The sequence below is a fragment of the Astatotilapia calliptera genome, chromosome 16 (genome assembly GCF_964374335.1).
Source record: "Astatotilapia calliptera chromosome 16, fAstCal68.1, whole genome shotgun sequence".
NCBI classification, from domain to species: Eukaryota; Metazoa; Chordata; class Actinopteri; order Cichliformes; family Cichlidae; genus Astatotilapia; species Astatotilapia calliptera.
This window is the reverse complement of record NC_137437.1, coordinates 21,101,337-21,116,396: the sequence shown is the minus strand read 5'-3', so window position 1 is coordinate 21,116,396 and position 15,060 is coordinate 21,101,337. Positions and strand designations below refer to the sequence as shown.

The 15,060-nt window shown below is 38.2% G+C and overlaps 1 protein-coding gene across 1 annotated transcript; it reads right to left on the bottom strand.

The window, feature by feature from the left end:
- Nucleotides 1–857: 857 nt before the first annotated feature.
- Nucleotides 858–10,737, bottom strand: abcb11a (ATP-binding cassette, sub-family B (MDR/TAP), member 11a). Its single transcript, XM_026145445.2, has 28 exons — nt 10,655–10,737; nt 10,165–10,251; nt 10,030–10,045; nt 9,894–9,942; nt 9,513–9,754; nt 9,341–9,425; nt 8,775–8,908; nt 8,509–8,680; nt 8,274–8,398; nt 8,029–8,203; nt 7,826–7,939; nt 7,627–7,737; nt 7,426–7,551; nt 7,135–7,338; nt 6,872–7,042; nt 6,595–6,784; nt 5,755–5,836; nt 5,562–5,670; nt 5,308–5,469; nt 5,107–5,211; nt 3,851–4,012; nt 3,551–3,754; nt 3,226–3,467; nt 2,985–3,141; nt 2,694–2,891; nt 2,384–2,590; nt 1,933–2,079; nt 858–1,815 (listed from the first exon to the last, which is right to left on the bottom strand). Exons 2-28 carry the CDS (start codon nt 10,211–10,213, stop codon nt 1,615–1,617), a joined length of 3,939 nt encoding a protein of 1,312 aa, XP_026001230.2. The 5' UTR covers nt 10,214–10,251; nt 10,655–10,737; the 3' UTR covers nt 858–1,614.
- Between the last annotated feature and the right edge of the window lie 4,323 nt (nt 10,738–15,060).

The window sequence follows — 15,060 nt, the reverse complement described above, 5'->3', positions numbered from 1 at the left end:
AACTAGATTAGGCAGATTAGGTAAACTCCCCAGCAGAACGTATTTCCACGTTTTTCTCCACCATCCCGGGTTGCTTAGCATCCAGCGGCACCTGAGGCTGGCTCTGAATTATGTAACTGTCCTAAGTGCGTAGGCTCCTCATTAAGCCCAGCTCGAAGAAAAATCTGTGTGCCTGGGTGCTTTATTATCAACTGGTACTGAGGGTGCAGCAACAGAGAACCACTCAGCAGCCTGAACTCTGTCCACTCCAGCTCCAGCATAGTTAATATAAATATTTATGAAAACTAATTTGCCTAAGAAAAGAATTTTCTTTCAATACAGCTACAATTTAAAGGAGAACTTGCTTTAGGTATAAAGACCTCTGTTATTGGTTATGTTTAAATATAAAATGAAAAAAAAAAAAGATTTCAGCACCCATGAGCAAAATATTTCCTCCTTACAGATAAAGTACTCTTTCTGACCTCAAAAGGTCCAAAGGTCCCAATTAAATGGTGGTTAGCGCTGCTGTGTCACAGCAAGACCGTCCTGGGTTCAAATACGTTTGCCAGATGGGGCCTTCTTTCTGGGTTAGGTTAACTGGCAATGAATTGGCTGTAGGTGATAATGGTTGTTTATCTCTCTGTATTAGCCCTGTAGTAGACCTATAACACATTCACTGTGTGCCCTGCCTTTTGCTCTCTGGGAGCTAGGATGGACTCCATGCTACCATCACATGAACTAGCTGAGTAGAAGAAAATAGATGCTTAAATATCCATAATAACTTCTATATGTGAAGTTTAAAACAATATAGTAAGATGTATTGTTTTAAACTGAAGAGAAATGTTGATATTTTGGTAAGAAAAAGCCGTACCAAAACATTAGAAATAGATTACTTTAATGATTGTATTATTATACAATTTTAAAATATATATATATATATATATATTTAAAAAAAAAAAACAATAACTGTGGTTCAGTGATACAAACGTGGCTTAATACATGCAAAAGTCTTTATCCTCATCTTCTTCATTTATAAACACTCATTACAGGCAAATAAATATACAAAAAAGAGCTTTATCGTCACATAATTAATTGATAACAAAAACAGATTCTTGTGCGGTTTAGATCATTCCATTTGGTGTTATTTGGCAAAGTTTAGATGTGGAGTCGGTGGTATCCCAGTACTTATGGACAGATTTTATGGAGTTAAGTATATTAAACGTTTATGTGTCCTTCATAGTTTGGGGAAACCTGGAGATGAGTATCACTATTTATTTGAATATAGACAGAAATATCTGCCTGTATATTTTAGGTTAAGACCAAATGCTTATGAGATGGAGTTAATTAGCATTAAGGATATAATTGTACAGAGTAAACTGACAAATTTTGTAAAGAAATTGTATCTGTATTTGGACATGGGAGATTTGCTGATAGATGTGTTGATTTTAATGATGATGATGATGATGTGTACTGAAGAAAAGAAAATTTGTAGATTTTCTTTTTTTATCCTGGGAGGAGTTTTATGAAAACGAAGTAAAGTTGTGCATTTAAATGAGCAGGATATGAGGGACGATTTTCCAAATGGTTCAAGTTTGCAACTAAACGGCTCTGTAAATACAACAAGCTCAAATAATTCTAGCTGATCGGAGCACCTGTTGTGACCAGTTTGTAATAGGCGCCCCTCTTGGCCATGAGTTTATCATGTGTGCCTTGCTCGATGACAGCTCCATGAGACATCACAGCTATGATGTCTGCAGTCTGGATGGTTGACAGCCGGTGAGCGATGACGATGCAGGTTCGTCCTTTTCTTGCCTCATCCAGAGCAGTCTGCACGGTCTGCAGGACAAAAAATCTCTGTCATCAGCGAGTTCCTTTTGTGTGTCATGGATATATGATATGGATGTTTTGTCAAACTTTCATTTAAAAGACTAGATTAGAGGACTTAAAAGATACCTTTTCACTTTCAGTATCCAGGGCAGACGTGGCCTCATCTAACAGCAGGATCTTGGGGTTCCTGACAATAGCACGTGCAATAGCGATGCGTTGTTTCTGTCCTCTTGACAGCTGCGAGCCCTGGGCACCAACCTGAGTCTCATATTTCTACCAGTTTGAAAGAGAGAGAAAAGCAGCAAGTTATACTCTAAGTTCACCACAAGTCATCTTTAAAATGTGTGTTTGTTTGATTTTTTTTAGGATAGTAAACCTATACTAAGTGCATTTAGCATCTGGAAAACGCTTGTCTGCACATTCTGCCAGTTACCTTCTAAAAGGAACTACAGGCAATCAACGTCACATTCAATTTAGCTTTAATTCTGAATTTATGCTTAGTTCGCTTACTCAGCTTTCTTTTTAATCAAAAAATGACTGACCGGACAACATTTCAAGTCATTTCAGTCCTACTCACATCAGGAAGCGTCATCACAAAGTCGTGAAGATAAGCTTTCTTAGAAGCTTCAATAATCTCCTCCATGCTGACACTGCGGGTGTTATCTCCATATTGTATGTTCTCAGCTATACTGCAGTCAAACAAAACTGGCTCCTGGGACACTATCCCAATCTGAGATCTTAGGAAAGGCACATTGACTGAATGAGATGGGACGCCATCAATCACCTGAAAAGAAAAGGTGACACAGTTACAACAGAGCGAATGGTTTTGCTCACACTGAATACATTTTGTGTATCTGAAATTAACATTTAAATCAGTCAACACACACCACTTGCCCTTCATCAGGGTCATAGAACCTCTCCAGCAGTTGAACGCTTGTGCTTTTCCCGCAGCCGCTGCTCCCAACAAACGCCAAAGTCTGCCCGGGCTTCACAGACACACGGAGGCCCTTCAACACCTGGGTGTCCGGTCGTGTCGGATAGGTAAATTTGCAATTAAGGAAATTTATTTCTCCTCTGAAGTTTTTCTAAAGATGGATGACAAGATTCACAAAAGTAACACGGGCTACATCTTAAAACTCATGAACCATTTCAATGTACAGTTATTGACATTCACCAACCCATATCTCTCCATCTGACTGGCTTATGCTGATTTTAGGAACTCTGTCCAACAATTTGAAAAACTGGGCAGCAGCAGTTTTGGCTTTGGCATAATCTGGAGTGAACGAGGAAGCTCTGCCCAGTGCTGTCCCACTGATCACGACTGCTGAAATCACCCTGGGGAAACACATGACCACAGTGTTGATGTTTGGCAATCACATCACAAAGTTGAACATGTCAAAAAGCAAGATTTTTACCAACCTAAAAACAAACATATATTGCAGACCCTCAGCCCTGACCAGGAAGCCTCCGTATCTAAATGAAGCAGCATAAGCCAAAAAGATGACACACTGAGCAAAGCCAAAACAGAGCCCATAGATGTTGGCTTTCTTCTTGGCAGACTTATAAGGCAATTCAAGTTTCTGCTCATACGAATCCACAAATGAGCTCTCTTTGGCCAAACCTGCAATGGTTCTGATGTTGGCAAGAGCCTCACTGGATACCTGTGGGAGAGAAATCACTTAACCGCAAGAAATTCAAAGCTGCCTGTGTACTGGTGTGATATTAAAATGGAAGATGAGCTTACCTGACCTGCTTCTTCCATTGCCTTCTTATCTTCATTTGCAAAACCTGTCAGCATCTTGGCTTGGAATACCCCAGACAGCCCAATGAGCGGCAGGAAGCACAAAATTACCAATGTTAATTTCCAGCTGAAGTAGAAGGCAATGATGAAAGAGACTCCTATGCTGGTCACTGAGTTAACAATCATGCCAATCTGGGATCCCGTTGCCTACAGAAATTATTCAAGCATGTTAAAAAATATTAAAAAACAAGATTTTAATTGTAAAACCAAACTGTGAAAACAATCCTGTAGTTTCCTACTTACCCCCTGAACCATGGATGCATCTGTGGCCAGTCTGGTGGTCAGAGCTCCAGGACTGTTTATAGGGTTATCAAACCAGCCAATCTCTTGTTTCAACATGGCCTGGAAGCCCACTTTTCTCAGGCGGCGCGTCAGAAGCTCTCCAGATTTAGCAAAAGAATATCCCTGTAATATTAAATGTGCACTGTAAAAAAGCCATAAAATACAGTATTGACCCTCTAACCACACATTGATTCTTACCATTACTCTGTACTCAGTTCATTTTAAAATTGATTTATACAGCACCTAATCAGAACAACAGTCGCCTCAAGGCATTTTATATTGTAAGATAACCCCTAACCCTATTTTATCCAATCTGCTAACCTTCTTCAGAAAAATTATGGCCCTTTTTCCCTTCCCATGGCCCTTTAACATAAACCAGTGACACACTCCGGGGCCTGATCAACCCTGGCAGGGCCTCTTTGGATGACGGTGTCTAGTGATAATGGCCGAAACACCCGATGAATCCAAGGTCCACTACTGACGATGTTTCCCAAATTTTAATATGATAATTTAGATCAGATCTCTAATCCCTAAACCTAACCAAGGAAAAATGGCAGATTATCTTGGGTAAAAGAACGAAAGTTGAGGCACACAACAATGTGTGCCGCTGGTAAAGTTTCTGTGCTGCTTTTCCTCATAACAGCCATCCCCCAAGATTTTCTCCATTTAAAGCAATGCATTGTCAGGGATTGTAACATCTAGTCCTTTTAATGAACCCGATTTATGATGACAATGTCAGACCTTTGGATCTTGTACTGTGGTTTGAATGGTGTTTGTGTGTTTTCTGTTGGAGAGGAAAGCAAATGTCCCCTCACTGGTACATTAAAGATTTACTCTGCTCCACTCTAATTTAATAACGCTACCAACAGTTTTGTTTTGTTTTTGGTATTTATGTTGCCTTTGCTTCTGTGCAGTAAAGAAACCACAGTATAATTAAAACCCACGTTGCCAAGCCCCACCTGTTTTAGCTATCTTGACTCTGTTATGACTGCTTTCATGGCACGCGCAGGCAATTCAGTCATCAGATAGCCACACACATGTAGAACATGTGCAGAAAGGCAGGCGTTGTTCACATGTCGCCTGTATAATTCTTCATTTTTGTCATACCTATCACATTATTGCAGTTCATCTTCTTCTAGAGACATAAACAATTTCTCCACAACTGCTATTCTAGATTATGTTTTGTTTTTAATATGTCTAAAATTGCAACAGCATACCTGTAAAAACTGTGAAATGAAACTAGCCACGGCCACGATGCAGAACAGAACACATATCCCATTGATCTGTTTCCTCTGTTCATTCAAGTCCTGAATTGCAAAAGTCTGTAAAAACAAATACCGGTGAAATATTTTAGCCCATGCTCAAACCAACTGTACATGTAAAAGATGACATGCGTTCTTCATGAGAACAGCTCTTACCCCAAGAATCTGGCTGAACAAGATGGCATATATGGGGTTGACAGAGCCATTGACCGCAGCTCCCAGTGAGCCAAGCAGCATGTAGGGCCATTCCTGCTGATTGTACTTAAGGATACGTGCAACTGGAGCAGGCTCTACATGTTCTTCCACATCATTTTGTTGCTGTTAAAAGATATGTGTAAGGACCATTGTTTTTCATAGAACAGTTATTAATTGTCTTGGCATATTACATAGCACGAGAGGAATCTCTGTACATTTTCTGATTTGATATTCGTGTCCGTAGCAATCTTGAGGCTGCCTGATAGTGCATCAGGGACAAAGTCATTTGACAACTGGCTCCAAGATCGCAGCCGCAGAGAGCTCCTGCAGGTGTAATATAGAGAATATCAAAGTATTTTCTTACTGATGATCTTTTCCCATGATCTCCTTCAAGTGGACTTACTGTACCTTTTACTGGATCTACGGCTTCCACGGCTAAACCCCCCTGCTTTTAGATCAAAGTCTTCTTCAGGAGCTTCACTGATCACATCTGGAAGTAAAACAATCAAGCATTAAAGTTTCCTTTGAGATTTGACAAACACAAGAAATAACTATAACATACTTTAAAGGATTTCCCCTTTGAAATGCATTTAATGTTTGGCCTTGACTGAAGCCATTAATTCAGCATAAGCATAGGTCCAGTTCTTTTGTGGCATTTAAGCTGCATATGGCCAAGACAGCACCACAGCACCAAAGCTGTAAGTGTCATGAACAACCTAAGGCCCAAACCTTTTGCTATGTTGCTATGTGACTGAGAGCTTTGAAATGTGCTCTTTCAACCAGGCAGGAAGGTCTTATTTGCATGCGATAGTGTGGAACAGCACAATAGGAGGTGTACATGGTGTAAAGGGTGCAGAACTTTTAATTATGCGTTATCACAATGTAAAGCAACTACACTCTCTAACTGTATCAGACAAACAACAGGCAGCCAACTTGTTATCCTGAATTTCCAACCGTGCATGACAATCTCTGTCTAGTCCAGGTAAATATGTCTTCAACAGGGAAAAACATACAAAATGAATTTGAGAAATCACCAAAGGTTGGAACATATTCTCTATCAGATTAAATTTAGTTCTAAATTTAAATGTTTAAATTTAATTTAAATGTTCTACATCATATTCTGGACATATTTGGGCATTTGATTTTGTTTAACATTTGAAGATTATACCATACATTTTGATCCACGCATTTTCATTTTCTTGTACCAAAAGTCCAAATCTAGTAATTGACAGACCACATGAATCCTACCACTAGTTGTGTTGGTTTGGCCTTGGCTTTGCAGGGTGACCAGAGTGAAGTAGACGCCTTGCTTCCCCAGTAACTCGCTGTGTGTTCCTCTCTCCACAGCCTGCCCGTGCTCAAATCCTATAATAACATCTGCATTTCTAATCGTGGAAAGACGATGAGCTATAGAAATCGTCGTCCTGCCTGTGCGCACCTGCAGATATGGTTGTTATTAGGGTGTCAGTCCCCTAAACAAGATGCTAATGAAGTCAAAATGTATGAAATATAAAAAATGGCTCACGTTATCCAGTGCTTCCTGGACTATAGCTTCACTTTCATTGTCCAGGGCAGATGTGGCCATATCCAGCAAGAGGATCTTGGGGTTTCGGATGAGCGCACGAGCTATGGCAATACGCTGCTTCTGCCCTCCGCTCATCTGGCCTCCACCTTCACCCACCATAGTTTCAAATTTCTGGAGTATACCGGTAAGAGTAAAATTACAGCACATGACTGTAAAACTGCTGTAACTTCTGCAATTGTGCTGTATATCATTTTTAAATGTACCTGTGGTAGCTCCATAATAAAATTGTAGGCATTAGCCTCTTTTGCCGCCTGGATAATGTCGTCCACGGTTACTCCAGGTCGACCAAATCGGATGTTCTCTGCAATGGTGGTAGCAAACAGCACTGGCTCCTGCTCAACAATCCCAATTAGAGATCGTAGCCACTGGATGTTCAAAGTACGGATGTCATGACCGTCCAAAGTCACCTAAGAAGGATATTTTATTACAAGACGTTACAACAAAGCCCCCAAACATCTCATTGCCTGTGTCTGAAAAGTTTCTCAGATAGTTACCGTTCCTTCCTTTGGGTCATAAAACCTTTGAATGAGCTGGACTGTGGTGCTCTTTCCAGATCCACTTGGTCCAACAAATGCGGTGGTTTCTCCTGCTCTGATCTGCATGCTCAGATTATCTAAAATCTGAAAAAGGTTGTTGACTTTCAGTGCGTGTAAAACTGAAACATGACAGAACAAATATCAAGCAAAGAATGTTACCTTGACGTCAGGCCGGGATGGGTAGTAGAAAGTGATATTGTGGAACTCAATATCACCTTTTACTTTGTCTAATTTGTGACCTTCTTCTGATAGACAATCAATTTCCGGTTCCTGTGAAAGTAGCAACAAATAAACTTTATTCATTATTTTAACATTGACTAATTTGGTTCTTCTGGTTATGTAAGTTAGCTGGTTTTACCCGGTCAATTGTCTCAAAGATACTCTTTGCAGCAGCGCGACCAGAAGCGAAGGCCTCCAGGCACGGTGAGGCCTGGCCAAGGTTCATTGCTGCCATGAGTACACCAAAGAAAACCTAAAACAAACACAGCAGCATTAAAAGTCAGCAGTTTTCCATCTTTGTATTCTACAGAGTATTACCATTTAGAATTTAATATTTCATACCTGAATAAGAGTACCAGCCGTCATCTCCTTAGTGTCGATGACCAGTTTAGATCCGTACCAAAAGGCCAGACCATAGCAGAGGAAAATGATGCACCACAGGTATCCCTGAAACACTCCTATGATTGTTCCTTTTTTAACTCCCCAATTTTGAGCTTCCACAAGGTTTCTGTCATACCTGTGCAAAATTTGTATTTTAGCATCATTACAAATAAAAGTATTAGCATTTATATTGTACTACAAAATACCTTTCAGCTTCTTTTTCCTCCCCTCCAAAAGCTGCTACCGTTCTGATGGATGACAGGACCTCATCAGCCACGGCCCCTGCCTTTGCATAGGCTTTAAGCTCTCGTCCTGTCAGTCTGGCCACAGCCTGCAGGAACCAGGAAGAAAAATGCACAAAATAAAAACATATCAAAGCTTAAACATAACAGGAAAAAAGGTATCTATCCACCAACTGCCAACTGACTATCAAACGCTTACCATAGCCATCAGTCCAGCACCTATACCTATCAGAGGGCTCACTGCTATGACCACCAGAGTCAGCTTCCACCCACCAATGAACCCAACCATGAAGCCAAAAACAAATGTAGAGATCCTCTCAATAAATATAGACACCTGATCAGCAATGGCACTGTTAATCTTGTTGATATCGCTATAAAAAGAAAAAAGCAACAGAATGTGTAAAAACATGTTGAGCAAAACAGTGATAACAGGCTGATCAGCAGGCAGAGAGAGACACAACGTACTCAGATATCCTCGTGTTTAGTTCACCCACAGAGTTGCAGTCGAACCATCCAATCTCCATTCGCATTACTTTTCTGAAATAAGTCTTTCGAATTCTCTGTGTTTGCTTTGCAGCCGCCGTCACCCAGAATGCAATCTAAAATGTGATTTTTTAAAAAAGACATCACATTATACAGACACAAGCCATGCATTTTCAGAAAGGATTTAAACAAACTCCATATTTTTATTCTTTAATTCAGGATTACTCCTTATTCTGGTTCTTGGTGCAGCTCATCAGTTTGTCCACTACCTGAAACAAACCTTTCCCTTTCAGGAAACTTTTCTTCTGATTGGCTGCCCTTTATATTGAGAAGGTGTGAGCAGCACATGGAGGGGGGATGCTGTTCTTACACAGCCATGAGCCTGAGATGACCGTGTTAAAAATACCCTCTCTCATTAACAGCACAAAGGCCAACAGCTGATAGTAAATGGTCTTAAATTGAGTGCTAAGTGGATGTTTGAAATTATTCACCAGAAGCGACAAAAAAGAATCAAAAATTAAAGCTGAGTATGTAACATGCATACTTACCTGAAAGTAACTAACAATCAGAACACCGAATCCAATCCCAACATAGTAATATGCAAACAAGGTCATCTGTGCTTCAATATCCACCCTACCAAGAGAACAAAAATGAGTAGCAGTAACAACAATAACTCTTTACTGTAGCAACAATCTCATCTGGAATAAACAAATGACTTACCCGCAGTAGAGTGTGGTGTTTTCATCCGTTTCATACACGGTGTCGTTAACCCAGTAAATAGTATTGTTGTTGCAAGTCTTGTTGGGATCTTTCAGCTCTTGGACCTCGCGCTCATAATCCACAAATGTGTTTGTCATCATGCCATAAACGAGGAGCATGAGCGGTGAGGCTGCGCCGTGTACAAGGGCACACACACTCCCCACCACCATCATCACGATGTCTTTCCAAGTGGCAAATCGGAACTGAAAATGGGAAATTGTGGATTTGTGCTTGTGGGAATAAAGAATGTTTCGTGCTTATCTACCTTTTTTTTTTTGATCATTCAAGAGCAAAGGTAAGGAAAAGAACAAGCTTTTATAGAGTCATGGAAAAAATATTTACCAGCTGAAAGTATCCAACACTCAGAGCATTTTCTTTTTTCTTCTCTTCCCTGTAAAACATGTAAATAACCTATGACTGTAAATGACAGAAAAACTGCAAACACATAGCATGTTAATGTCTCCCAACCCAAACTTACCCATTTTGACTGTCATCTGAAAAGAAGGGAAATTATAATTAGAGTAATTGCTTAGCTTTTTTAAGCAAAACTATTAGTAAGATATATGTAATGATATTTAGTCCTTTTTTTCCCCACTAAAAGTAACTCACTCACCTTCTTTATCTGCATGTGGGGGTGATGTAAGACTGACCTTCTTCTTCATTTTTGTCGCTCTGACTCAGGCAGTTGTATACTTACTTTCTGTGGATAGAAAAGTTAAACATTGGAATAAATATCAGTGTAACTTAATATACTTTAAATGTAATGTAAATGAGGCAAGTTACACTGTATTTTATTGGCACAAACAGACAGGAAAAAGGATGACATGATCTGCTGAGAATTCAATAATTTCAGACAAGCTGATAGCATGTGGGTTGAATTAACTTCTTTTTATCGTGCTGTCTTGTTCATTGTTTTCAATTTTTATCCAGCTGCTTGGACATACGAAGGACAAGGGAAATATTTCAGCAGCACATTACTCTGCACAGGTCAGGATACCAATATAAATGATAAAAGATTAAAACACAACAAACAACATGAATAAGTATTAATGGGTTTAATAAACCACTCTGGGTCTTAAATCAGTGTATCAGAATCCACATACCTGGACTTCTTGGTGAATCTCTGCTTTCTTACGAAACCCACCAACAACGCTGAGGTTCTTCAGAGGAATGTCCTATCTCACACTCAGGTTAACCTATGCCTCCCCTTTTATACTATCTACTCCTCCATTAGACTGATAAACGTCAGCAATATTTGCTGACATTTGCAAGTCTTTGCAAGACAAATTTTAACTAAGTGAAGTCAGTTTATGCCTCCTGCCTCTAGGCTGATTCCTTTATTTTAAGAACAAATTCTAACATTTTCAGAAATTATAAGGTTATGAAAGAAAAAGAAAAGAAAACATCCTTTAAGGCAAATGTATTAACTTGTTATCAGAAGTGATTGTAAAAAGGGTTTAATGACCGCGGGGACATTCATTATGAGTAGGAGTTCAGTCTGTAATTTGTGTCTTTGTGAAATTTTGATCCCCACCTTTCATTAGCAGTCATTAAAAAAATTCTTTACAAAACTTTTATTATTTGCAAATTTCAATGAACAAGTGAGAGCGAAGAAATAAGCTAATTACAAACTCTTCTACTGCTAATTCTAAAGCTGGTTATGCTTATATGAATTACATCATTAGAATACATTTAAATGTTTGTTAGCCACCTGTCTCCTTTACATAACTGCAACTGTTTTGGTAGCAGTGTGAGCTTCCTCAATTTTGATTTTTAAAAGTGTTGATACGTCATAACAAACACAATTCTATCTCAGGTTGGAAGAACAAATCCTTGTAAATAAGCAGAATCTCAGGGAAGGAGTGAGGATATAGGGGTTAGCGTTTGTGGGATGGTGATGAAGGGCCTGGTTTTGGAATTTGCTCCTGCTTTACAGCAGCTTATTGTTCACAACACCGGTGATTGATAATAGCACAGGTAGGACAGGGCTCCACTCCGTCAGAGCTCCTGTGTTCTTACACTCTTACCCAACTTACACTTACAGCTACTATTCTTAAACGTTTAAATACTTTAAATAATGTAATTGTTAGTGTAAAACATAATGATGAAATGATAAATACTTAAATAGACAGTAAGATGGGGCTGAGGCTCCTGGAAAAGACTATGAAATAATGGAAATTTACCATCAGATAAAAATACCTAAATACAGAAAATTTCTGTATTTTTACGAGATAAGACATTAAAATACACTTGTTTTAGCTTTATATTTACATGAAATCTTGTGAATTTAAACAGGCTTTGTTAATAAAATATAGCTACACGTGTAAAAACAATGAAATCACCCCATAATGTGGCCAAACACTCATCTAGTAAAATCAGTGGAGCCTGAAATTTCAAAAACGTATTGTTATTAGTTGAGCTTTATTGTGTAATTGTTTTTAAAGAATTGTGTTAAAACTTTTATTCCATAATTAATGTAAAAATATATATATCTACACATTAAACAAAAGTCAAAATACTTTTATTAAACTAGTAACTGGGTTTAAAAATACAGCATTTACTGTTCATTTTGGATTATATGAACAGTATAATAGGTTTTTATGTGTGTTCAAACAAAAAGTTAATGGATTTACCCTCTTACAAATATCCAGAAAATGTTATTATAATTACAGTATACTGTTATTTACAAAGCTTATCGAGTAATTACTTATGGATGTCAATATTGAAAGAGCTGAGCTTAATGAAACACTAACTTTACTTTGTGTAATAATGCCTTAACACTACTGCAATATGACATTAATACTGTTGAGTTTGCTTTAGCTGACCTTAAAAACATTTGACAGTTTAAAGAAATCTGCAGCTGTAAAACCACTTGACCACTTGAATGATGATATTGTGTTTTATAACATCAGCTTTGTACCATAAGGACACGCTTCGTTCCTGTGCCTCAACATTTAATTCTGGTAGCAAACAGAAAACGACAGAAAACTTCTCACAATAATACAAATGTATTAGGTTGTTATCATAAGTGATTGTAAAAAGGGTTTAATGACCGTGGGGACATTCATTATGGGTAAGAGTTCAGTCTGTAATTTACAACATCATTGTGTAATTTTGATCCCTGTCCTTTATTAACAGTCATTAAAATTGTCTTCACAAAACTTTTATTATTCATAAACTTCAATGTACAAGTGAGAGCGAATGAAAAAGCCAAGCACTAAATGTTCTAGTGCTAATTTTTAAAGCTGATTATACTAATTTTTTTTTATTGTTGATTGTTCTCAACACAGGTGAATGATAAAAGCACAGGAAGGTCGGGGCTGTCAGAGCTCCAGTGATTAATCTTACATGAACACCTGCTATCAAATATTCTTAAATAATTACTGTACTTTAGATTTAAATGTTTACAATGATAAGTCTTAAACAGTTAGGACACACTTACTTCCTGTCCCCCAACACTTCATTTTGTTAACAAATAGACCACATCAGAAAACTTTTATAATAATGTGCTATAAAAAACAAAACTGTTCTTTTTAAATAGCTTTTAATGAACCATAACAAACACACAGAATTGAAATGAAAAACCCTAAATTTAGAGTCACACTGAACATGGCAAGTTTCCCTGGTGCTGCAGACACTTCAAAGGTGTTTGGACACCTGTTATTTTTCAATCTAGGTGCAACTGACAACAGGTACAGTTAAGATTTGCTGTGAAAAAGTGCAGGTGTAGTCTAGCTCTACCAGGATAACACATAGGTGCAAGGTGATTTTCTCTGTCTAAAAGCGCAGAGAAAATCTAATACATGAGGAATGGAAGACAGGAAAGAACTGAAGAAAGGCATCAACTAAGCTTTGGGACCAATGTCTTTGTGCAAAGAGGAAGACAACAAACAATGCCAGTCCTTTTAGTGAAACCTGTGCTCACAGTCCAACACCATGCAAATTGACCAACATTCCTCAGAGAATACCAGAACTGGCTGGCATGCCAGTCTCTTCACAAATGAGAAGAGGTTCACATATTTCTTAGGGGAAGATGACCGCCAGCCATCTGCTCAAAGTGTTCTTCTTCCCTTTATCATCTTTCCTTTTATCTTGAAGGCAGCTGTTGAATTAAATATAAACATAAAGAGACAAATGACTGCTTAAAAAAGAAGTGAGAATCGTTTTAAACAGGAATAATAATGATGATGCAGTAAAAATGATTAGAATTAACACTGAAAGACTACATGGAGGGAACACTGAAGGAAAAACTTAGTTTATTATCAAGACTGCATTAACCAGTGCTTTTCAAAAGTATCTATAAAGGTTTCCCTGCAAAGTTTTACATTATGACACAAAAGATGCAACTGAAGGTGACAGTGAGCAAGTACCAATCACCAATAGCAAAGCTATTGGTGATTGGTACTGCTATTACTTAGATTTGCTAAGACCACCCTCACCTTAATATCATTTACTAATATATGAAGATTGAAAACAATTATACCCTTGTTCAAACTCCTACATTATACAACATATCTGAATGAACAAACTCATGTAAAATTACAGAAACTTTATTTCTTTTTCTTTTTGTCTTATTTTGCCATTTTACACTCAGTGCATCAAATTTAGATATGCATTTACGGCATAAAACTGGAAATTAACACCTTTATCTTCTAAATAAACATAAAATATTTGGGAAATTATTTTAAACATTTTTTCTTATTTTTACAGTCTTTTTGTGTGTGATAATGTTTTAAAAATCCGTAAAAATGTAAAACAAACAAACAAACAAACATATATATTCTATATATTCATAGTACAGTTTTTTGTGGTATTTTATATTAGACATTAGTCGATATATAGACAGTTTTTTTGTAATTTTATTGATATTTCACACATTCAAAAATAACAAGACATTTCTGTAAAGTGTCAACATTCAGGTAAATTTGGGGGGGGGTCTTAACACTGTTTAGGTTAGCTTAGCACCAGAGATGGGCAGTAACGCGTTACTTGTAACGCGTTACTGTAATCTGATTACTTTTTTCGAGTAACGAGTAAAGTAAGGGATTACTATTGCAAAATCGGTAATTAGATTACCGTTACTTTCCCGTAGGAACGCTGCGTTACTGCGTTACTAAAACCGTGATTTTTTGCGAGAATGTCTCACGACAGTGACGTAAGCGAGTGCGCCGTTAGTGACAACAGCTGTGTGCAGATCAACAATGGATCACATATCCAGTGCGGGAGAGAGTATGAGCATGCAGCGTTTAAAGCGTGGAAGTACTGACCTTACTTTGAGTTTGATTCCATAAAAAGTGACAAAAACATTAGCGTCCATCGTGCGTGGGAAGAAAACTTCTTTTTACAGCGAAAAAAACCCCTAAACTTCCGAGCAAGCACCGAGTAGCTACGACGTGATGGGAAACTCACAGAGAAACTGCCGTATCCTTCCACTGACCGCTGCACACCTGCACCAGGGTAAACCTCCGCCTACTGCAGTCCTGCTTTACAGGTGAAAATAGAGCAACAG